The sequence below is a fragment of the Protopterus annectens genome, chromosome 7.part1 (genome assembly GCF_019279795.1).
Source record: "Protopterus annectens isolate FY-2018-M chromosome 7.part1, PAN1.0, whole genome shotgun sequence".
NCBI classification, from domain to species: Eukaryota; Metazoa; Chordata; order Ceratodontiformes; family Protopteridae; genus Protopterus; species Protopterus annectens.
In genome coordinates, this window is record NC_056740.1 from 214,080,886 (window position 1) to 214,106,651 (window position 25,766).

A 25,766-nucleotide genomic window follows, 5' to 3' on the forward strand; every position below is an offset into this window, starting at 1 on the left:
GAGCTCGAGAATTTTTGTAAGGCATGAGTTGTAACAGCAGCCGAGTTGGTTCAGAGATATGGAACTGAACCCACAGGTCAAGGATTAAGTGAAGACTGACAACATCAGATTGAATATTCTTTAGACAGTTCAACCACCTCTTGTCAAGTACTGATGATGTAAACTTATGACTCCCAAGGCAACAGTCCAATGCTCTAGATGCCCTACAAAGAGGGAGTGGAATTGTCAGCAATTGGGAAAAAGCATTAATATCTTCTAGATGGAAGAAACAGTAACATCAACAATTAAAAAAAAATGTCAGTCCCATGTTTTGAAATAATCTGTCTTGTATTATGATTCCATGTCCAGATGGAACAGTCACTTTCATAATGGCAAGGAGAAATATCCACAGATAACACTGCCATTCATAGTCAAAAGGTCTGCGGAGCCCTACAGCAGACCCTGTCCTTTAGGCCAAAAGTTTGCATAAGAAAGCATTGTTTGGCTAGCTCTCTTGCAGCTGTTACATTCCTAACAGATGGCTCTTCCAAGGGCAAGAATGTACAGTGACTACTCTTTTTCATCATCCTTCACAACGGATAAAGGGTAAAGAAGATTAGAATGACAGATGAATAGTCATTTCTTTGTGCTTTCCAACCACCATCCAGGACAGAGCCCTACCATGTCCATGATTACATGATGGGCCCTTCTTGCTACAAACCTTCATGTCTCAACTGACTTCAAGGGAGTCTGCTTAGCAATGATTGCCAGAAAGTTGACCAATACCATCCTTGAAGAGCCACTGCAAGCTGGGGATCTGCCTGTGCCAGCGAGAAGTGATACACAGGCTAATACAGACACTTGTGATAAGCTGAAACAAGATGCCCTCAGAAATGATAATGAATTCCAGGTAATCTTTTGTTTGAAGGTATACCAAGGAAAAGAGTGCAGAGTGTAGAAAATGCACCAAACAATTCAAATACAAAGTGGTCATGGATAGGTGGTCAAAATCTACCGTGGGGATAAAATAGTGCAGTGGTGCATACCAAAGAGGAGGAAGGAAAACATTGTTACAATTAGTTTTGAATGCTTCCCTTGCACACATTGTGGCCCAGTTACATTTGTACTCTGGAATATGTCAACATCAAGCACATGCACAAGACTTCCCACTAGGATATATTACTAGGACCCCTGTAAAACGTGCAGGATCAGCAATGTTTGACTGATGATTAATGGCAAAATAAATTTAAGTTATTATTAAAGAATAAAATATCTGAACTTACACACCGTCTCTTATAAATATTTAAGAGGATACCTTCTTCAGGTATACAGGGCATTTAGAGACACCTACCTCTGTGAATGTTTGGGGTTATCAAGCAGTAGAAGAGAATCATCAGACAACCTATTTAGAAGATACTACAGGAATGAGAAGTCTATGAATTGGTTCTCTGAAACAGTAGCTGATGTATAGAATGGATGACCACATTTCATTAAAGCAAACACTAATTTAGATATTTTTAAGAACAGCCTGGGCACTTATGGGAAAGTACAGCTGTGTACAATTACCATAAATGTAGATGTTCGAGTGTATTCACTGTTGCAGTCATCACACTTGGGTTATCTGCCTGCAGGTAGCCTTCAGTCAGCCCGAATACCAGAGACTTAGTATTTCTGTGTCGGTTGTTGTCACTCCAGGACTGACGTCAGGGGTATAAAAACAGGCATCCAACGCCATTACACCAGTTTTTCTTGCCCCAAATGTCAGGAGCCCCCCAAATAGGGAGCTAAGTTATGGTGGAAAATACACCACCAGTAAAAAGTAAATACCAATAGCCCTGTAAAGGGTGAGTAATAGAGATAGAGAAGGAGAGAGAGAGAGGGAGACAAGGGGGCTGGAGGGTGGGAAACCAGGACTGCAACAGTGAATACACTCAGGCATCTACATTTATGGTAAGTGTATATAACTGTACTATGTTCTTCGTGTTTCACTGTTGCAGTCATCACACTTGGGTTGATTCCCAAAGCTGAAGAGGCAGTCAAGAAGGATTGGTGCTGGCTAGTATGCCCTGCAGAACTGCTGTTGCAAAACCCGCCCTGGATTTGGAAAAGATAGGCAGGTGGTAATGCTTGGTGAAGGTGTGAACAGAACTCAAGGTAGCAGATTCCAGAATATCCCTGGTAGGTACTCCCCTGAGGAATGCTGTAGAGGTAGAAGTTGCCCTAGTAGAATGCGTTCTGACCCCCCGAGGGGTTGGTTTCCCATGGTGTTTGTAACAAATGGATAGAGTGTGCTATCCATTTGGAAATTGTTTGTTTTGATATGGCCTTGCCCTCTGTCCCTAGTGCGAAACTGACTAGTAAATGGTCAGATTTCCTGAAGGGCTCAAGTCCCATCAAGGTAGAATCTGTGCTGTCTATGCACATCTAAAGGGCGCGGGATCCTTTCCCCTTTATTTTGAGGGTTAGGAAAAAAGGTTGGCAAATGGACAGAATAGTGAGAGCTACACTGGACACCAGTTTAGGCATAAAAGTAGGGTTAGTCCTGAGGGAGACCCTGTGAGCATATAAAATAATGGGCTCCACAGCCATAAGTGCTTGTAGCTCAGACACTCTTCTAGCTGAGGTGATGGCCAGAAGCAAGGCTGTTTTCCAAGAGAGGAATTTTAACTATGTTGATGCTGCAGGCTCAAAGGGGGATAGTGTGAGCTTTTCCAGTATAAAGGTCCCAAGCAGGGGTAGGGGCTCTCCTTGGTGGCCTTAAGTTGTTAGCCCCTCTCAGGAATTGTTTGATGAGGGTGAGATGAGAGGTGGCTCAGTGTTGTAATGAGCTGAGACGGCAGAGGCATGGATCTTAATGGAAGAGAAGGATAGGCTTCAGTGGAGTAGATCTGCTAGGTAATCCAGGAGGGTCTATATCAGAAGACCAAGTGGAAACAGCGAACGGCAAAACATCGAAAAGACCGGACCTCGAAGTGTTGTCAGATCATGGTATAGTGAGGATTGGAATATTTGCCCTTTCCTCATTGTAGTACGATCTCGGAGTTGGTATATATATTTAACGGAGAGGTGGGGGGCATAGCCACCCACAACAGCAAGTTAGAGAACCGGTCTTTTCGATGTTTTACCGTTCGCTGTTATTTCCATTCGGTCTTCTGATATACACCCATCCAGGATTAGAGGTAAGGAGGGCAGTGCTGCGTCTGCTCCTTTAGACTGAATCCAGGAACAATACCTTTTCCACTTATCAGCATAGAATTTCCTTGTACTGGGTCTTCTGGCTTCAAGAATGATGTCCTGCACCTGCTTGCTTAGGCTGGTCCCTGGAGGAGAATTCAAGAAATAAGCCAGACTGCAAGGCTCAGGGTTTGCAGTTGTGGAAGCAATATCTGTCCCTCCTGCTGAGTAAGGAAGGTTGGGATCTGGGCTAGGTGCCATGGTTGCACCAGTGACAGGCTGCGCAGTAATGGGTACCAGTCCCGGCATGGCCAGTCTGGGACAATCAGGATTGCCCTTGGTTTGTCCTGTCTTATCTTGAGTAATATCCTTGTAAAAAGGGGCAGAGGGGGAAATGCATAGATTGAGAGGTTTACCCAGTGGAAGGATAGAACATCCACCTTCCAGGCCCTGCAGTGAGGTGTCCTGGTGCAGAATTTGCTGAGTTGGTGATTGTAGGGAGAGCCAAAAAGGTCCACCTCTCGGGTCCCCCATTTCTGGGTTAGAAGGCTGAAAGTGCTAGGGTCTAATTGCCACTCGTGTGGGTCTAGGAGATTTCTGCTTATGTGGTCTGCCAGAGAGTTTTGTTTGCCTGGCAGGAATTGAGCTTGCAGATGAATATGCATGTCCAAGGCTGTGTTCCACAGGGTCATGGCTAACATGCAGATTGGGTAAGAGTGGGTTCACACCTGCTTCTTGATGTACCACGTAACTGTGGTGTTGTCTGTTTTTATTAGCAGGGGTCCTGGTGAGAGAAGGGATATGAAAGCTGTCAGAGCGGCATCTCTTTTTGGCAGATGAATGGGACTTGAGCTCCAGTGGCCCTGAATGCACTTGTCCGGATGTGCCTCCCAGGCATAGTCTGATGAGTCTGGGGTAAGAGTCTGGGCGGCATGGGGTTGTGTAAATGTAAGTCCCTTGTGGTTGCATGCTGCTGCCCACCAAAGAAACTCTGTCCTTAAACAAGGTATGATGGTTTCCAGGTCCTGAGAATGTTTGCACCAAAGACTTAAGTACCACTGAAGTTTCCTCATATGCAGTCTGGCATATGGAATTAGTAGAATGCAAGAGGCCATGAACCTTAGAGCCTGCAGGATTTTCCTTGCGGATAGCTGGGTTCTGGTGGCCATTTGAGCGAAGTAGCCTGTTAGACAGGCTTGTTTTTCTGGTGTAAGGAATGCCATCTGGGATGCTGTGTCCAGGCTTGGTCCCAGGAATGCAATCTTTTGACTGGGGACTAGTTTTGATTTCTTTTCATTAATAGTGTACCCCAGGGAGGTTAGAATGTGCTTTACAAATGTCAGGTGCTGCAACAGCTTTTGCTGACTGTCTGCCTGAATCAGGCAATCGTCCAAGTAAGGGTATATTTGAATCTTTTTCTGTCTGCAGTAGGCAATGGCTGGAGCCAGGCATTTTGTAAAGACTCTGGGAGCAGTGGATAAGCCAAAGGGACATGCAAAGAACTGATAATGCATAGATCCTGCCCTGAAACGTAGATATTTCCTGCATGAGTCCCTGATAGGAATGTGCAGATAAGCTTCTTTTAGGTCTAGGGTGGCTAACCAGGCATCTTTGAACAGCACAAGAAGAAGCTGCTGAAGGGTGAGCATTTTGAATTTTGGTACCAACAGGAAGGTGTTTAGAATGGAAAGATCTAATTGGGTGCTAAGTGCCCTCTTTTCTGGGTACCAGGAAAAGTCTGGAATAAAACCCTTGACCTATCTGTTCTGTGGGAACATGCTGAATTGCCCTTAGAGAGCAGGGAATGAACTTGGTTTTGTGCCTCTGCCCACTGGTTTGGAGGAAGGTCTGGGAATCTTTTTGAGGTTGGCAGTGTGTGAAAGTAAAAATTTGCACACTTGGTATACAATGTTGAGGACCCATTGGTCCTTGGTGATGGAGGTCCAGTTGTTTGCATGGTGGGCAAGTTTTCCTTCTAGGGGCACGAGCAATTGGGCAGAGGTGAGGAGTGGAATAGAGAAGTCATTGTGAATTATTTCTGTAAGGGGGTGGGGCTTAGAACTCCCTGCTTTAAAAGTGGAGGTACTCCACTGCTTAGATCTCTGCATACCCTGAGACTGTAATCTGGGGGAGGGGGTCTGGTTCCCCTTGGTCTAGTTTCAGATGGCCTTGAGGGGGCTGGAAAGGACCAATGCTTCGAGGGGCAATGCCTACTGAATCTTGGAGGCTGCACTTGCAAAAAATCTTTATCTGCATAGACTTAGCTTTTTCTTCCATCCTTTTTAGAACATCATCTGCTTTAGTGCCAAACAGATTGTCCTTATTCAAAGGAGCATCTAGTAATTTTGATTTGACAAGGTCTGGGAAGGTCTGCTCCTCCTTAAGCCAAGCATGCCTTCTCAGTACAGAACCAGTGACTGCTGCCCTGCAAGATGCTTCTAGGGTGTCAAACCCACATTGCAAGGTATGCTTGCTGACTTGGCTTGCAGAATGCATAAGCTCCTGTAATTCTTTATTTAATGCACAGTCTGTAAAGGTAGATAATTTTTGCTTAAGTTCCATAATATGTTGCTGGTATTTCAACATGTGAAACTGGCAATTCAATGCCCTAATGGTGAGAGTTGCAGAGGTGTATACTTTTTTACCCCATCTGTCTAAAGCTCGGGAATCTCTGTCCGAAGGGGTGGGATTATTAGCTGTAGTGGCTTTTATACCTTTAAGCCATTGGGAAATGATCTCTGGGTCAACAGTAGAATTTTTGAAAAGAAATTTGTGAGAGTCAGGGGACTCTGTAGTACCCGTCTGGTTATCTTCGAGCAGGGAGTAAAGCATCAGGAGTTAGACTGGATTCCATAAAGACATCATCCACAACATCCAGAACAGGAAAGATAGCTAAAAGTCTATGTTGTGGCAAATCTAAAAATTCTCTGAATCTCTTTTTGGACTGAGGATAATCCTGGCATTCCCAGTGGAAATGCTCTCAAAGTATGTAGTGTTTCACCAAAAGAAAAATCCTCTGGAGGGGAAACAGAGGGAATGGATTCTTCTGCATCTGAATCCTCATAAGCAGATAAAGGCATGTCTTCATATTCAGAAACCTCAGAATCGTTTGACTCTTGGTCAGTTAAAGCTGCTGGGGACAGGTCTCTTTCTTTTAGCAGGGAAAGGCTGGCTCTTCCCCTAATCAGCATGATCAAGTCTTCTGCCATTTTAAGCATTTGAGATTCTGGCAAGAAAGCAGGTGCTTGAGTTTGGGTCGTCGGTTTTTTAGGCGTAGCTCGTGCTCTTGGCCTTAGAAACTCAGTAGTTTTAGACAGAACTGAAGACGCGAAAAAAGTCGGTTCATGTCGAATATCGGTAATGCGAAGAACTTCCTCAGAAGCCGGTGCTTGCAAAGCGGCTCCAGACCCATCCAAGGTAGAGACATCCACAGGTTCCATAATCAAAGAAGAGTATCGCGGCATACTGGACTCCGAATGGGTCTCATTAGCAGCCAACGAATGCATCAAAGTAGGCATCAGGGGCTGCAAAAGTGCCTCACTGAGTACTGGCGAACTGGTGACTAGCTTAACAGAAATGTTGTTGGCAGTTCTGGACCTGTGCGGTCTGTCTCTGTCCTTATCCTTACGCTTTTTCGGAAGATCAGTAGTCGGACAGTTTACAGAAGCCATTTCAGAATACGGAGATCGAGAGCAAAAGGAATTTAGCGACAATAAGGGCCCGACAACAAATAGTTCAGGCGTTGAACAAAGCATGCACAAAACTGACAGCGAGATACTTCGTGGTCTGGGCCTAAACAGGTGACGCAGTAAGAATGGAAATCTCAGTGTGGTATTTGCTTTCCACAGACGAGACAATTGTTAACTTTTTCGGACAATAGTTAGAGCACGGAAAAAAGATCCCCAATGGGGTACTTAGCTTTAGAAGACTTCAGGATGATTCAATTCAGAATCGAAAACTCTGGTAGCGGCGGACCGGCACACGTGCGAACTGCTTCTGGCTCTCAGCAAGAAAGACTGATGTAATGGCATCGAATGCCTGTTTTTATACTCCTTACAACTTGACGTCAGTGCTGGAGCGACAGCAACCGAAGCAGAAATACTAAGTCTCTGGTATTCGGGAGGACTGAGGGCTACCTGCAGCCAGATAACCCAAGTGTGATGACTGCAACAGTGAAACAAGAACATCAACTGTTCTGGTATAACTGGAAGGCTAGAAGGACATTATTGCCTGTGCTTGAAAAAAAAAAAAAAAAAAAATATATATATATATATATATATATATATATATATATATATATATATATTTAAAATAATAAGCAACACTTCCATGTTCCACTGAAGATGTCTGTAGAAAGAAGGTGGGGGAAGGGCAACAAGACATGCTGGCTTAGAGTTCTGGGACAGACAATGATCACCAGACCTATGAAATAAATGGGAATATGTACCAACTCCAACACTTTGTTATTGCACAGGATTTTTCCCGATGAAGTACAGCAATCTTAGTCTATAAGAGTGTGGGAGGAGAACAGCTCCAATGTCAGGCAAGTGGGGGTTGCTCCTAAGCAAAAATGGATGAAAAATGTAATAGTAGCAAGTTCTTTTGGATGAATTACAGTTTACTTTATTGAAGTGACACGGCTCGCATCATCAGGTCCCTCACTTCTGACTGGGAGTGGCAACAATAGGGTCAGTACCACTGTGTTTACTCCAATGGCATAAAGGAGACATTACCAGCTTACATTTACCATTTTTTGGTTTGGACTACTTGTTAAATTTCTTAACTGATATGTTTTTTGTAGTGGTAGCTCCAGGTTCTTTTTCTTGCCAGGGCATAATAGTGGCATATAAAGTAGCGGGTGCGGCACAGAAGACATGGAGGGAAACCCTACCAAAACACCATACCAATAAAGTACAGATTACATAACTCACCCGTAATCTACTGCTAAAAAATGAAATATTTCCCTATGAAAAAACAGTGAATGCCATAATCTTGCAAACCCTAGCAATGTTAACACAGAAAAACTACTTGTCATGCTCAAGGATTATGATGGTACGTTAAATGTGCAATTACAGTGTATAGCTACCAATACAACAGAGGTGGCAAAATATCATGCAGTCATTTTTGCCTTACCAGAAAGAAAGAAAATATTGTTAATCCAAATTCAAGATGAGAAAGTCAGACTTACTTTGTTCTATGCCCCTTTGCAAGGAAAATATTTTAAAACAAATACAGCACATTTTGCTAACATTCAAGAGAAAAAACACACATCTTCCCACAGCAGACACTGGTGAATAGCAAAACCATTTAAATGTATGTTAAAAGCTCTTTAAAGAACAAAGAGTGATCAATTGACAGCTCTTGGATCACAAAGATAGTTCTGACTCTGCAGGATGAAAGTGGGTGAGGGTTTGTCAGTACTTGGACTAACAAATGGAAGTCTTAAAACATGCAAATAAGCTAGTTTATTTTGTTGAACATTTATGAATACTGTTAAAGAGGTAAGAGTTGTCTGAGAACATAAATAAGAGTAACAAGTGAAAAAATGAAAGCTAAAATAGGTTTTAGAAGCTGTAGAAGATGCACTGGACTCGCACTACTGCTAGCATATTTAGAAGGAAGCTAAAACAAAAATAAAGCATGACTTCTATACAGGGGGGCTTAAAGTGCATTCTGGGGGGTAAAAAACCCTCCAAGATAACTTTATAGTGTCAGGTCCACTGCGATACAATAACCATACCCACGTAATGGCTCCAATACATTAAAACATACAGAGTACAAAAATATAATGAAATATCTGAGATATAGTGGCACTTAATTTATACTTTTTGCTGATTGGGTTGGTCCCACTAGGCTGATGGTCTTTTATCATGGGAGACTCAAGGTGGTATTCTTACTGACCAATGGAAATTTTGCCAGGGACTCCTAGGAACGTCCCCTAATCGTTTTAAGTGCCATGGGTTTTTTTTACATCCACCTGAGCTGCCAACTCGGGCAGATTTAACATCTCATCAAAAGGATGGCACACCCAGGAGTGGAGAAGACAGTGTCAGTACTGGAACATTAATTCAAGTACCAGACATGGGAACAGGACTCGCAGCCTTTTGCACCAAAGGGGAGTGCACTATCTGTTGAGTTACACAGTCTGCAAACAAACTTGTTAGTTTTCCAGCCTCCTATAAGAAAAATACCACTGATAAAGGAACCATACTAAGCAAATTCAGCAACATGAACTGGTTAGTACTGTACGGTTTGCTGAAATAACACCAAAAGAAATACTTAAGATCTGAAAGTTTTGAAGTAGCACCATACCTCTCAAAGTGTTTAGTCAAAAATTCTGGACAAAGACAAAAATAATGGTGATGGAGGGATAAAATCAGGAGCATTAATATTACTCTACATTCATTTAAAAGGTTAATTAAAACAATCAGTTTTGCATCGATATGCGTTTGTTTGTATAAGAAGAAAAAACTCCAATGGCTGGCATTACTTGCTACCTGTAATCATGACCGACAGGACAAACATATGAAGCAAAATCAGGGACATTCTTCAAAAATAGGGATAATTGAGAGATGTGGAATAACCTATTCCAGGAGATTTGACTACTTTTCTGGATGCACAGGATTTAAAATTATGACTTTGTCAATGTTATAACTGTCTACGAAACAAACTTCAGAAAAAGATTTTAAGAAAGTGTAGTTTAATGACAAATTAAAATTATATATCCTCAAATTGTCATGCTGATGCTTCTTCGTTTTCAGACGGTTTATTATGGCTTGACATTACCATAACATCCAGAGCACCAACAAGCTAAAGTACAGAAACCACAGCCACAGTCAACTTTCCATCTTCAAAATATGGAACACTATCACTACCTCCCAAACTGACAAAATGGGAAACATTTAACTAGGGAGGGGGATCATGGTATGTTTAAAAATGTTACTCTTTAGTTCTTCAACCTTTAGAGACTCTCAGAAGAAACAACTCAAACTACAAAAGTCCAAGGCCTCAGATGGGCATTACAAACACCGCCCCCACCCGCAAAAAAAAAAAAAAAAAAATCAACCGTTGTCAAACGAATGAATAAACTGTTAAAGAATGTCCCAGAGATGTATCTCAGCTCGCTAATGTCAGAAGTATTCTGTGCAACTCCCCTCTGCCCTCAACTTCCAAGCTCAAGTATCGAAAACAAAAGAGCACAATCAAACAGCTTTTAAATACTTCTCACATGCCCAAAAATTTGACAGAACAAACTTCACATTATCAAGAATTTTCTGAAGGATACAAAACCTGAATCTCGCATGCCTGCCATTAACTGACTACAATTTGCAACTTTGGCAGAAACCACAAATTTTACAAGGTAAAGACCACAAATGCCTCTCAATTTCTTTGCTTGAAATTGTGGACAATTCCAAAAATAATATTGGGCAAAAAGGGATACATTTTAATTATTTTATGTGTTTGTTAACCAGCTAAATGCAATGGTCAATGTGCCCCTTATCAGGAATGACCTGGGTACAGTGTCTGGTTAAGTCACAAAGTATGCAAATGGATGTAAAAGGACTCCAACCCTGTACCTTTGACTACAGGAACCAGTTCATTAACATAACATTTTTAGTGATTTGTAGGTATCTGACAGTTAACAGAGTAGTGTTAAATAGACAGGCATTTTCTGAATAAATGCTATGAAACTGCAATGACCAGCATTACTGAGTGACCATAATCCACAGTGATTTACCAAAAACAAAAAAGTCAATAGAGAGGGCATAAACATAAGGCAAAACCAGTGATGCTCTGCAAAATCACAGTTCACCTAAAACGTTGGCACATGATTTTGAATCAATATGAATTTTCTGAACATTTGAACAAAAACTATAAAACTGCAATATAAGGCATTACTAAAACTATAAACTTTACGGATTTTTAACTCAGTAATTTATCAAAAAATAAATAATGATTATCATGTATCACATATATAAGGGTAAATATAAATGTTCTATTATAGAATACTCTACACTCAGATCACAGCTAAAATATAAAACCAAGGAATATAATAGTACAAGACATAGTATACAAACAGAAAGAGAAAAGAGATCAGAATAAGTAAATATGTATATAGTTAAAGAACCTAAATATGTCTACAAGGGTGGGAGATTGGCATAGTGGGTTAAGGTGTTCTCTTTACAGGCACAAGGTGCAGGGTTTCTCACATGAGGCAATTGGCTGGGCTGAGAATGGCCTACGAGGACAGTTAGCCTAGTATTAATTTAGGAACTTATGATCCTATGAACAACTTCACACACAACAAATAAAACAGAAAAAATATAAAATGGTCTGACCTATAAATTAATAAATATGAAAAGACTTCTTCCTTATAGTAGACCAGGAAAATAATATGAGGTAAAGGGAAAGATGACTGTAGAGATATTCCATTATAATAAAGATTATGAATGCCTAACTTTTCTTAATAACAACTCATTGACAGACTTTTTAAAGATGATTTATACTAAAAATATGAGACATTAATATAGATCAGAAGTATGAGCTTAGTATATAGTTAGTCTAATGGAGAGTCTGAGAGGTAGTTTGTCTTTTTCAACAAATTAGGAATACGTTACTCCATGGTAAAAAGTTTTAGGGTTATATCATTAGGTAATTTTTTTTGTTTCCAAAGTTTTGTCCACAACTGAAGATTTCACATTGTTATATGCAAGGTATATAATTAGTAGGCTGCGGTGATGCAGCGGTTAGCGTGGTCTCCTCACAGCAAGAGGTTCGCCAGTTCGATTCTTGGCTGGAGCATCTTCTGTGTGGAGTCTGCATGTCCTCCCCATGGTCGAGTGACGTTTAAAGACATGCAGGTAGGTGCATGTGTGAATGGGTGTGCCTTCTTTGAAGGCTGGGTGTCAGGCTGGCACCTCGGCACCATAAAAATCCACTGCCAATCATTAGTGGACCTGAGTTCTGCTGTGGCGACCTCTAACCGGGAAAAGCCGAAAGACAGTATATGTAAGGTATATAATAAGTTCTATACATAAAAGTGATTTCATTATACCATTTTTTTTCTGTTGTACAAATGTCTGATTTTAAATGCATATCTATTAATATTAAATGGTTGAATAATCCAGTTAAGACAGGGAGTCTGTTCAAATACTTGCAATTACATACAGCACAAATAGTATTCCTAGAGGAAACACACTTGCTTAATACTGATGTAAACAAACTTTCATTAAAGAGTCATTTAGTTTTAGCAGGTTCTGGCTTTCAAGCCAAAGAAGAGGCACCCTCATTTTATGGAAGAGCTCACCAGTAATGCCTAAACTAAGATACCTATTGTTGATAAAAATGGTATGTTAAGCATCGTTATAATTGACTGGAACAATATACACTAGAGAACTCTTACTAGGATTCCAGGGGTTGGAGCTAAAGGTGCAAAAAATTACTTGGACACTATAGCCTATTACATAAAAGATTAAGTCATAATGGCTGGTGATTGAAATTGTATTTTATCAGACAAAGGTTCCGCTGCAATTAGAAAGCTGAGAATCACATCTTCAGCCAAACACTTATCAAATGTTGTAAATCTAATGAATTTTAAGGATATATATGAGCTAAGGAAAATAAACTCACTTCAATTTACCCATCACTCATATGGAACACAAATACGGATAACATTTTTCTCTCAATGTTATCACATATCAAAGAAGTTTCAATAGTTTCATGTCCATTTTCAGACCATAATGCTATAATCTTTAATATTATTTTAAAAACTGACAATTTAATGCATTACATGAGACTACCATTGTACAGTATTAAAATAAAAGGATTCAAGGATTGGTATGGTAAAGAGATCAAACATTTCATAGAAATAAACATGAATGGTGAAGTATGTGACATTATTCTGTGGGATTCACTAAAGGCTTACTTAAATAGAAGAGTTTACAAGCTGGTATATTAGTAAAACAAGAGAATGGGACAAATAACTGAATACATTACAGGCCAAAATAGAGACATTAAAGTTAAAGCTAAAAACAAATGACATTGGTCAGTTTGAACTTAAAAACTTAAATAAAAATATGCTGAAATTCTAATTCATAAAGTTTCGATAAATCTGAAAAAACAAACTTCAGGCATATTCAGTAAACACATTAAACTTGCATAAAATTTGCTCTTAGATCAAAGAAAATGAATAAACTAAATCATATCAAATAAATTATATGTATAAATAATAAAATGAAAAAAACAGATATTAAAGGTATTCTTCAGGGCTTAAAAATATTTTATATAAATATAAATAAAAAATAACCTAGACAATGATACAATTAAAAGTTTGCTAAGGGAAAATATAAATTAAACAGCAAGTGAACAAATATAAAAAATTGATAGACCTGTCACTTTAACAGAAATAAAACAGCAATTAAAAAAGTTAAAAAATAATAAAAGTACCAAGCTTAGACAGTCTTATACTAGAACTATACACAATACTACCGGATGATGCAGTTAAAATATTAGATAAGATCTACAGGAAAATAAAAAAAAACTGCTGAAGAACCCCCATCATGGAAATATTCCCTTATATCACCTATTTAAAAATAAGATAAGAATCCTGCAGTGTTCATCATACATACTCACTACACTTTAAAATGTGGCCAAGATGTTTTTGTCCATTTTAGCTAACAGAATTAATCTACTTATACCTAAACTAATTAACAATGATCAAACTTGATTTTGAATACACAAGTACATACTAATAATGCATACATTAATAGACTATGCAAATAAAAATGAAAAACTTTATATCAAGAGTATCAATTTAGATAAGGCTTTTGAATCAGTTTATTGGTAGTACCTGTTTAAAACGCAAAGTGTAAAATTTCCCACCTGAGCTAACTGTATTACTAAGTTATACAATAACTTGTGCTTGTTAAAATATGTTCTTTTCTTTGAAATTCTTCTTTGAAATTCATTTAAATCACAAAGACACAAAACAAGGCTGTCCATTATCACCTTTACTTCTTGCATTAGCTTATAGAACCATTTGTTAATAGCATTAGATCCAATAAGAACATTGATGGCATCAAAATAAGAGATCATGAACTAAAGATTCAACTCTCTGTTAATGATGTTTTACTAACAATAGGAAACATAAAAATTAATTTGAACATATAATTAGTTCTATGAATCAGTTTGAAGAAATCTCAAACTTAAGATTTAATCATAATAAAACAAATACATAAATAAAAACTGAAATATTCATACAGAAAATATTACTTCAACAGGAATATCAATCAAATGAAATACCTTGGTATAACCATTATGTCTAATAGTAAAGAAATGCCACAAACTTTCAACAGGCTGTTGATAACATTTTAAGTTTAGTCACAAATTCAAACAAATTATTCTTTACCATGGAAGAGCAATTACTGCTTATTAAGATGGTAATTCTCCCAAAAGTATTGTTTGTCTTACAAATTTTGGTACCATCTTCACCAAAAAATTGATGATGATGAACAATATTCTGCTTAAATTTTTTGGCATTCTAATAAACAAACAGTTTCCTTGGGATGATGGTGGAATAGGACTCCCTGATATTCAACTGTATCCTACTTCAACAAATGTAAAAGTTACAGTGTTGTGGATAAATTAATCTTATGATTCAAGATGGAAACAAATACATCAAGAAATATTGTCAGTAAATAATAAATATACTACAACCAGTCAAACAAATAGTCAGTAAAAGTTTTATCTGGTTATTAAGAGTTTTGTACAAATGGAATTATACCCTGTTCTCAAATTCTTTATTTAAGTAACAGCTCGTAGCCTGCTACAGTCCCCCAACCATATCCCAAGATTCACACTCCACATTCCTAAGCACCCTGGAGAACATTAGGGTCCAACCTAACACTCTCATACTGAGCGACTTCAACTACCCCTCCATTAACTGGGAAAACTACTAGTGTACCAATACACTTGCCCAACGTTTTCTGGAATTCATTAATTCCAAAGCCCTGGACCAACTCGTTCTTACCCCCACTAAAGGTAGCAACATCCTTCACCTGGTCATTACTAACATGGGCGACCGTTGCTCTACACCAATAGTCAACTCCTCCCTGGTTAGATCCTATCACAAGCTAATTACCTTGGAAACCCACATCCCTCCCACCCTCCCAACAAAGGTAACCAGCATGAAAAACTTCTCCAAAGCTAACTTTGGGCTCCTAAACACAGAGGTGGCTAACTTCACGGCACCCATGCAAATGGAGAATAGTTGCATGGCTGCCATATCATACACCAATACACTGTATGAACATGTACACAAATGCATGGATCTCGCCATACCCAATAGAACCAAGATGCTCTCCTCAAAAAAAAAAAAGGAAGCCAATCTGGTGGTCCCCTGCCATAAACAAACTCTACAACAGAAGGAGGAAACGGATGCCGAATAAGGTAAAGTCCCAAGACTGGAAAAACTTCCTTATCAGCCTCAGCAAAAGGTTGAGATCCCTCATCAAATCCTCTAAAGCTAGCTATGAGAACAGAATTGCAGCAGATAGTAAAGATAACCACAAAGCCTTCTATATTTATGTAAAGAATCTCTATGGCAATACCCAGATTTGCTCTGAGCTATGTTATCTCCTATACCGAGCCAACAGATATTGCAAATATACTGGCAAACAGCTTCAGTGTGAACTTTACCTCCACCCCATCTCCCAAAGGACCAATCACAATACCAGTAGATTGCCAGACAACCAGTATTACTGCTGCACAGGTTAAAACAGCACAGTACAAGGCCAAGAATACAGCTTCCATGGGACCTGACAGTATACCTGGCTGTAATCTACATGAACTACAGAGTGAACTGGCACCTCACCTGTGTGCCCTGTTCAATCACAGCCTCACCTCAGGCTTTGTCCCTACCGAATGGTGCACTGCTACAGTCATCCCTCTCCACAAATGAGGAGCAAGTACAGACCCCACGAACTATTGCCTCATTAGCCTGACGAGTCTGATATGCAAAGCTATGGGATGCATCATTATGGACCTAATAAACAAGGATATAGGGAATCTCTAAACTCTGGATCCTACACAGTTTGGTTTTGTGAAGGGTAGATCATGTCCGCTCAAATTGGTTGACTTCTTTGAGTCAGTCACCAGAGCTGTGGATGAAGGTAAGGCAGTTCATACAGCCTACCTTGATCTGACCAAGGCCTTTGATACCATTCCCCACTCAGGAATCATAGAAAAACTTACTAAGTTAGGCATCAACCCCTATATCACTAGGTGGATTGCAAACTGGCTCACAGAACCCAAAGCGTGAAAGTAGCTGACTCCAAGTCAGACTGCTGACCAGTCACGAGTGGAGTCCCACAGGGTTCGGTCCTGGGTCCTCTTCTATTTGGCATCTACTTCTCTGAAGTCCAGGCCAACATGAAGGGGCTCTGGCTGACAAAGTTCGCAGATGATTGCAAGTTGTGAGCTATTATCAACTCCCCAAGTGATGCTGACATCCAACAGAAAGGCCTCAATGAGACCAACGACTGGTGTCAGAACCATGGCCTTAAGCTCAATGCCAAAATAATGTGTTTTCATCCCTTTTGGGAAAAACCCGGTTCCATTGAATTACCACATTGATGGTAGTCCACTGAACACAGAAGGCATTATAAGAGATCTGGGAGCACAGGTTGACAGCAACCTCTCTTTTGACCACCATGTTGCCACTGTGGTCAGAAAGTCCTTCTATGTGACACATCTCATTACTAAGTGTTTTGCATCCAGGAAGAAAGATGTCATTGTTTCCCTCTACTCTTCCCTCATTAGGTCAGAGTACAATGTCCCATTTGGCATGTACCTCACTAGACACCTGCAACAACTGGAGAGGCCGCAAAAGTACCTCACAAAGAGGATCCTAGGCATTAAACACTTGTCCTATATGGACAGACTCAAAAAACTCCAACTATTCTCGGTCTCATATCACCTACTTAGAGGCAATCTCTGCTTGACTTATTAAAGCCATGTCTGACCCAGCTCTGTTAGAAATGCTACATCTAAAGAAATCCCAATCCCTCCGCACCACACACTCCAGAGACCTCAACATCATTACAACAATCAACAGAACATGCTGGATGGAAAAGTTCATAACCTAGAGGCTGCCCATGCTATTCAAAAGAAATATTGATGAGTGGATGGGAAATAGAAAAATCACTCCGGGGATTACTCCAGTGGCTCTACTCAACAGAGACACTAGGAACTAAGGTTGGGTGGCACAATGCCAGGGTAATCCTATGGGCTAGGCTTGTAAAGGCTCCAGGGCCATTAGCCTAGTACACACCTATGAACCCATGTCCTCATTCCAAAAGTTCACATATTTTAACCATTGTATTAAAGACTTAATATTTTCTATGTTTCCAATTGCATATACAAATGACTGCTTAGAAGCTCCTAACTTTTAACAAAATGCTAGTATTATAACAAAGTAACAATTTACTGGCATCAATTCTTAAATATGTACTGTTGAAAATGTAATCTCCAAATACAATCAAGATTCTGAGAACTGGTTAATTTTTACAAATATTTAGAGACTGTGAACAGAGAGATAAATTAAATTATCTAGGTTAAATATCTTGTTTAACGGGAAAGTCTGACTCGGACAAAGCTCATTTTCAGCAGAGGCCTGGGGAGAAACGCTCCAGACGCAGGTCTTTGAAATGTGGGATGAAACCAGAGCACCTGGAGGAAACCCACTCGAACGCAGGGAAGACGTGCGGACTCCATACAGAAGGCACCCCAGCCAAGAATCTTACTGGAGAACCTCTTTCTGTGAGGCGACCACACTGACTGCTGCGCCACCCAGATAAAAAAATTGTTCCCCAAATTATTGGAATTTTTAATAAGTATCAATAATATTGCAATGAAAAATAAATCATATTTGTCACAAATATATAAAATTCTTAAGTTTCATTTGACATATTTATACAATTCTTATTGGAATTATTCCTCAAAAATTAATAATGAAGACTTCTCTGAAGAATGCAAGAAAATAATATTAAAATCTATACATAAAACCACATCTTCATTATACTGGAAAATTTCCACTTGGAAATTCTTACACAGAGCTTCCGTCTCTCCTAAAAAAATTACAATTATGTATAAATCGAACAAAATTAAATGCTGGAAATGCGATTCTGAATTAATAGCTGAACGTATATGCTATATGAATGTGAAGTCATAACTCCTTTTTGGAAAGAAATTAATAACTTAATACAAGCTCTACGGTCAGATAGATGAAATATTTCTAAATCTTTAGTTGAATTTAATGCTCCAATTCCGGAGATAATTCCAAAAACCCAGGTGCCTCTTCTTTGGTCTATTCTTGCTACAGCCAGAAAAGTAATTGTTAAAAACTGGAAAAGTAAAGTTACCCCCTCTATGGTTGAATTTATTAGTGTGGCAAAAATTGCTTGCAGTAGTGAATTGCACACTGTAAAGATGAAAGCATCCAATATTACCCATTCATATCAATCTTGGCTTAAAGACTTGCTTGAAAAATATTAATTGTTGTTGATATGTATAACTGATGCATTTATCAGCTGTGGACCTATGTAAATAATTACTGTATTATAATTGGTTTATTGTTTTAAAACCAAATAAAAAAATTAAAAAAAAAAAATAAGTGAAGGCCTGGTAGGTAACACAGGAGTAGTAAGGCTCTAAACTCTTAGTGAGCTGCTTCCTGTAGTCAGTGGTATAGGGTTTGATTCTTTCTACCTCCACTTGCTTACTCTGCGACTTTCAGCAAGTCACTTAAGATAGTACACCTGGATTGCCCACTTACCTGGTTAAAAGATAGAAAAACAAAAGACAGGACGTACAAATAAAACAAAGTACTCAACTGCAGTTACTGAACAACAGCAGGAAAGGATCATGGTCAAATGGGCCTCCAGGGAGGATAAAGGATGAGAGACCCCCCCCCCTCCCCAAACCAATCTATTATCTGGCTGCTTCTTCCCAGTTACCATTAAACAATGTTGAAACCTTTCAGTGTGCATACTATTTTCCTCTACTTTCACAATGATCAGATCACAGAGACTTGGGTTTAATTTAAAACTCCGATTGCATGACCAACAGTTATTGTTTATTGAAAATGCATCTGGCAATCCATTAAGGTATCAGATACTTAGGGATTCATAGTCAAATACAAATTAGGGGCTATCTGAATGGTAATCTCCCCTCACCAGCGCTACCTATGCATTTTTGTGTGTAGAAGGGTCTAGTGTAATACTGAAGTCCCTGAAGACTAACCTTTCGTCTTAAGGACTTTTTCCAGCACTGCCTTCTTGCTGCTTCAGTAAATGCTTGCAATTTGAAAAGGAATATGCATCCTGTACTCAGCACATGTTTACAACCTGACTACAAAAGAAAACGTGTGCACTAGAATTAATTGACAGGACTTGCTTTCTAAACAGTACTATCCAAGTAAAATAATAAAAAAAAATTTTCATAATTATTTTAAAAACCTTTCAAAACCAAAAAGCAAGTATGACTCAGTCTTACAAATAGTGAACTTTGGAGTGGGGCTCCACAACTGGGGAAATTATCAGTATGAAAGTGTGCAGTGACAAAATCAGGGGATCACAGAATAGTGCCATCCTTACAACTGCAGTGGGCTTTTTGTAATGTCCTACCCATTCTTTCTCACAATTCCCATACATTAAATATCCACATACCTTTAGGCAAGCATCATTCGTCTTCATTAACTGCTAATCTTTGGTTACAAACCCTTCCCCAATCACAGGACAGGAGAGTTGATAAAAATGCCACTTTGACCTATATCATTGGTCAACTCCTTAGGAGTTTAATGGGACACAGTCAAGGCTCCAATGCTCTGTCATGGAACCAGCACAGTCAAGGTTATCAGGAGAATGGAGCAAATTATAGAGGGGCCGGGACATGGGTGATGATAAACAGCTGCAACGGGGAAAAAAAAGAATGAGTAGAATAGCCCACACTTAGTGGGGCTGATATAGGACAGAAAGTAGATGAGACACAGTCCTAGTACCAAATAACTGGAAATTTAAATTTTTACAACCTGTTGCAAAAGTTTTTTCAAAAAAAAGTTCAGTGCTTCAAATAGGAACAAGTCACCAAACAAAAAAAAGAGCAACATTACAAGACACGATTCACTTACAAATCTTTACATAGGAATAAAAGGTTAAGATTAAATTTGAGCCATAAATCATTCCTATACTTACCCCCTACCAATGCTGAAGTTGCTACTGAATCCACTTGAGTTAAAACATTCTCCGTTTACCATTGTAGAAGAGGAAGTTGCTGATGGACTGTCTGCTGAACTGGAAGAAACCCCAACATTTCTGCTTGTTGTGGTACTTGATCTGAGACAAAGGAAAAGAAAGAAAGAAGCAGAGGCAGAGTATAGCTAAGTACTGAATGTTCTTTTTACACCACAAATTCTAAAGCCAGGTTAATATACATTTCTGTGAAATGATAAAACTGGATTATATATTTAAATATCATTTGAGCTTCAGTGTATACAAAAGCATTTACATTTACAAGCAGAGTACCAGCTTTAGCTGGCCTACATTATAAATGTGCCTCAAAATTCCCCTTTCACTGAAGTTACGATCATTTAAAAGTGGGTAAAAATCACAATGCACAATCTTCCAGTTTATCTGCAAAAAGTACAGTTGTGTAAAACCTTACCATAACAGTAGACATCCTTCTCTTCACTGTTGCAGTATTCTTTACCCAAGGGATCTCCTGCCAAGGACAGCCCGGTGGCCAGACTGAATACCAAAACCTTTAGTACTTACAGGTGTTGTATGTCACATTTGTACTCCTCGTGCCAGCCCCCAGGAGAAACAAAATGCCCTTAGGGACAAGGAAAACACATGCATCCAGAAGGAAAAGGAAGATGAAGGACTCCTCGGCCAGGAGACTAAAAAACTACAGGGCAAGAGATAAAACAGAGGGGGTAAGAGTCGGAGTAAATACTGTAAAAGTGAAGAGAAGGACATCTACTGTTACAGCAAGATTTTAAACTACACTATGTCCTTCCGTATCAATGCTGCATTATTTTCTTACCTAAGGGAGAGCACAAGAGCTCAAGAGGAAGCCTGGGAAGAAGACAGTCCTGGAAAAACTTGCTCTGACCTTGGAAATAACATCCAGTTCATAATGGTAAGTGAAACTCTGAACAGAGGACCAAATAGCAGCCTCAAGGACGGAACTGGTAAACAAACCCTTGGGGAAAAAAAGCAACACAGGAGGCAACTGCCTAAGTAGAATACATGTTAAATAATGATTAAAGAGAATCACAAAAAGAAATGGCCTTAGAAATCCAACAGGAGATGGTTTGCTTAGAAACAGTCAAAACCAAAGTCCTGTAATGAAGATAAATAAAAAGATGCTTAGATTTGTGAATAACTTTAGTTTTATCCAAATATCTGAGCTACCTATGCAAATCCAAGGTGTGAAGAACCTTTTCAATGGTAGACTGCAGAGAAGGGAATAAGGAAGGAAGATGAACAGACAGATTAAGAGACAACTCATTAACAACCTTGAGCATAAAACAGTATTTTTACTTATGAGAATATACAACAGAACTACTAAAAATGTAACACACTGGGTTTATTTTCTTCTACTGTATACCTCTATAATATGCATTGTCTTGTAAATCTACTTCAATGTGTATTATGTAAAAACTTTGACTTTGTTATGTAAAAATTTCTGTGACTGTATGGAGCTATTCTTCCCGGGCCTCCACTGAAAATGGGTCGTTAGGCCCAGTGGACTTTCCCGGTCAACAAATGTCAATAAATAAATAAAAGATTAGTACAAATACATCCTCTCTGTGGAAAACTAAGAAAGGAAGAATAGTCATGAGAGCCTGAAGTTAAGACACCCTCTTGGCTGAAGTGAAAACCAAAAGAAGTGTCTAAGTACAATTTTGTAAGGATGCTGAAGAAGCAAGGCTCAAAAGGAGCCAGTGTCAATTTTTCAAGTAAAAAAACAATGTCCCAGGAATGCGGAATACACTTCCTGGGAGGCCCAATATGAAGGACTCCTTTAAGAGATCGCTAGACCTCAAATCTAGAGGCCAGAAGAGAAGTCAAGGGCAGACAAGTGAAAATTGCCAATACTTGAGCTTTAATTGAAGAATATGCCAACCCAGCATGGAGCAGAACACACAAACAGAGAGAACCACAGGAATCTTCACAGATATGGTATATAGATGGAGTGAGAGGCACCAGACGGAAAATCGCTTCGATTTGGATATATATGATTTACTGGCAGTTGGCTTCCCGGACTCGTGCAGAACCCAACGCAAGCCATCAGAAAAGAGGTGCCTGAAAAGAATCAAAACCCTATCAACCACAGAGTCAGTTGAAGAGTGGACAAGTGAGGATGGATACGAGATCCCTTGTCTTGTGTGAAAAGATCAATCTGCTGAGGTAACTGGTGTTGGACTGCTCCTGGCCAAGTAAGAAACATGGGGAAACCAATGGTGTCTGGGCCAAAAATGAGTCATTAGCAAGATTTTGGGAGAGTCCTGCAAGATCCTGTGCAAGACTCATGGTAACCAAAGAAGGGGGGCATACATGAAACATCCCCTTCCAAAGAAGGGACTAGGTATACAATTTTCAGCCAGATGACTTGACAGTCTGGAACAAAATAGAGAAAACTGTCTGTTCTGAGAGGAGGCAAAAAGATACGAGGAATACCCCACAGATGGACAAGGTCAAGGAACACATCTCTGTGAAGCATCCATTCATGAACTTGCGTGTTGGACCTGCTCAAGGAGTATGCCACTAGATTGTGCTTCAAGGAAATATAAACTGCCTGAAGCCACTTGATACTGGACAGCTACATCCCAGATCTGAAGAGCTACTCTGCAAACACAGAACGTTGCGCCGACTTGCTTACTGACATACATCACTGCTGTGTTGTCTGAAAAATTTGGGGGGCCCAGGAAAAAAGATGGGATGAGAAGCCTGAAAAGCTAGGCACTCCTCAGACCCTTTACAGAATCAATCTGGCTTCTTAGGTGCAGGGGGGCTGAGAGTCAGGGAGACTACAAATGTTGCCAAGAAAGTAACTAAAGGGCAGTCAGAATAGTAAAAAGCAGATGGCTTGGGAGCCCTATCTGCAGGAGCTCATATCTTTTCCGAATCTGAGACTACTCCTGACAGTCTAATAGACTGTTATTCCACTCCACAAAGCAGGAGCCACAAATGACCCTGGTAACTATCACCCCAGAAGCCGGACTAGACTGGTCTGCAAGGCTATGCAGCGCATCATCATGAAACTCATTGACAAAGACATTGGGAACCTCCAAACACTTGACCCGACTCAGCTTTGTTAAGGGCAGATCATGCCTACTAAACCTGGTTAACTTCTTCAAGACAGTTACCAAGGCCACAGACGAGGGAAAGGTGGTTCCATACAGCCTGCCTTGATTTCACCAAGGCGTTCAACACCATTCCTCACTCGGGTATTATAGAAAAACTCACCAGCCTGAACATAAACCCCTAAGTCACAAGATGGGTTGCTGACTGGCTTACAGACAGAACTCACACGGTAAGAATAGCGGGCTCCAGGTCTGACTCTAAATCAGTAACAAGAGGTGTCCCGCAAGGCTCGGTTCTGGGACCCCTACTGTTCGGCATATATTTCTCAGAAGTACAGGCAAATACAGGACGACGCTGGCTAACCAAGTTCACCGATGACTGCAAACTGGGAGCCATAATTGACTCTCTGGCTGACACGGACATCCTCCAAAAAGGCCTTACTGAGACCGACACCTGGTGTCAAAGTCATGGCCTCAAGCTAAATGCCAAAAAATGCATAGTCATCCCGTTTGGGAAAAACAAAACACCCACAAATTACCACAAAGGCGGCAGCCCTCTTAATACAGAAGAGGGAATAAGAGATCTGGGGACCCAGGCAGATAGTAATCTCTCCTTTGACAATCATATTGCCAAAGTAGTTAGGAAATCCTTCTATGTGGCCCATCTAAATACTAAGGGGTTCACAACTAGAAACAAAGAGGTTATAGTGCCCCTCTACTAGTTGCTCATTAGACCCATCATAGAGTACAATGCCCCATTTGGGATGCAACTCACAAGACACTTCCAGCAGCTTGAAAGACCACAAAAGCACCTCACCAAGAGGAATACTGGCCTCAAACATTTGTCCTAGGCAACAGTGAATACATTCTACTGTAAATACTCCGGCTGTACTCAGTGGCATATCACTTACTCAGAGGTGATCTCTGCCTGACATACAAAGCCATGTCCAACTCAGAATTGATGAACATGCTCCACCTAAAGAAATCCAAGTCACTGCGAGCCACGTGCTCTAGTGAGCTAAACCTCGCCACAACAATAAATAGAACATGCTGGAGGGATAGATTCCTGTCACAGAGACTCCCCATGCTTTGGAACAAAATTCCTAACTACATTAGGCAGAGCCCCTCACTAACACTCTTCAAGAGAAGCCTTGACGAGTGGATGGGTAACAGAAAATACACCCCTGTGATCACTTCATTGGCTCTGCTTGACAGAGGCTAAGTTAATTAATCAATGGGGCGGCGAAAGCCGACACACACTGGCTAGGCTTATAAATGCCCTCTGGCAGATAGCCTAGTACCTACCTATGAAACTATGAACCTATCTATGAACCTATGAGACTTGAGAAGAATCCAACTTTAAATAATCCATCATACAGGCAATGGTATCCCCAAAGGAACTTCCTCCAGGGGGAATCTGGACTTAGGGAGTCATCCTCCTCTGATCCAGAGTCCAAGGGGGAAGGGATTTTGGAAGAGTAAGCCAAAGATTCTTTCAGAGTCCAGGTCCTCATCTGGGGAATCCAATTCTCTAGGCCTCCAGACCACAGTGGAACACCAAGGAAATGCAGGAACAGAGACGCCTTGAAGAGGCTTCAATGCCGTCAAAGCATTAAATAGACCCAGAGTGAAATCCTGCCATTCACGCTGGGGATCCTTAACATGGGAAATGTGCTTCGTTTTTAGTTTCATTTTCTATGGAACATCTACTCGAAACGCCCTCGAAGGGTCAGACCCCTCGCATCACTCAAAGATTGTAGGAATTACCTCCCAAAGATATGAGGAATCTTCCTCAGTCCTTCAAATATAATCAACCAAGGCTGCCTTTAACTTTAGGTGCAGACATTTTAAAAGTCTCAGAGAATGTGCAAGAAGCCGGATCCGTGCTAGTCTTTAATAGGGTCACAGCAGAGAAATCCAAAGCAACCACGAGATGGTCCTCCAGGTTTTCACCAGCATCAAGAGAGACATCTGAGAGAAGTTGGAGAACACTACGAAGGGCCTTTTAGGCACAAACACCTGGCATATAAAGTAAGGGAACCACCCAAACAGAAGACACACTGGTAGTGACAAGTCTTTGTGGGGAATATGCCTCCCACGGTGACATTTTCCCTTTTTGGATAACCAACCGAATAACTACAAAAATAGAAAACAATAAAAGTACAGTTTTGTACCTACCATAAATGTAGATGTTCGAAGATCCACATTGCTGCAGTCCTTACACTTGGGTAGTCCGCTGTCCTCGGTC

General features: G+C 40.2%; 1 protein-coding gene across 1 annotated transcript in view; it reads right to left on the reverse strand.

The window, feature by feature from the left end:
* LOC122807698 (ubiquitin carboxyl-terminal hydrolase 4-like) overlaps positions 1 to 25,766 on the reverse strand; it is a 1,844,759-nt gene that overhangs the window by 1,637,080 nt on the left and 181,913 nt on the right. Inside the window, exon 3 of the mRNA XM_044078661.1 lies at positions 20,403 to 20,543. Coding sequence (XP_043934596.1) covers positions 20,403 to 20,543 — 141 coding nt within the window. The remainder of the gene's footprint in view (positions 1 to 20,402; positions 20,544 to 25,766) is intronic.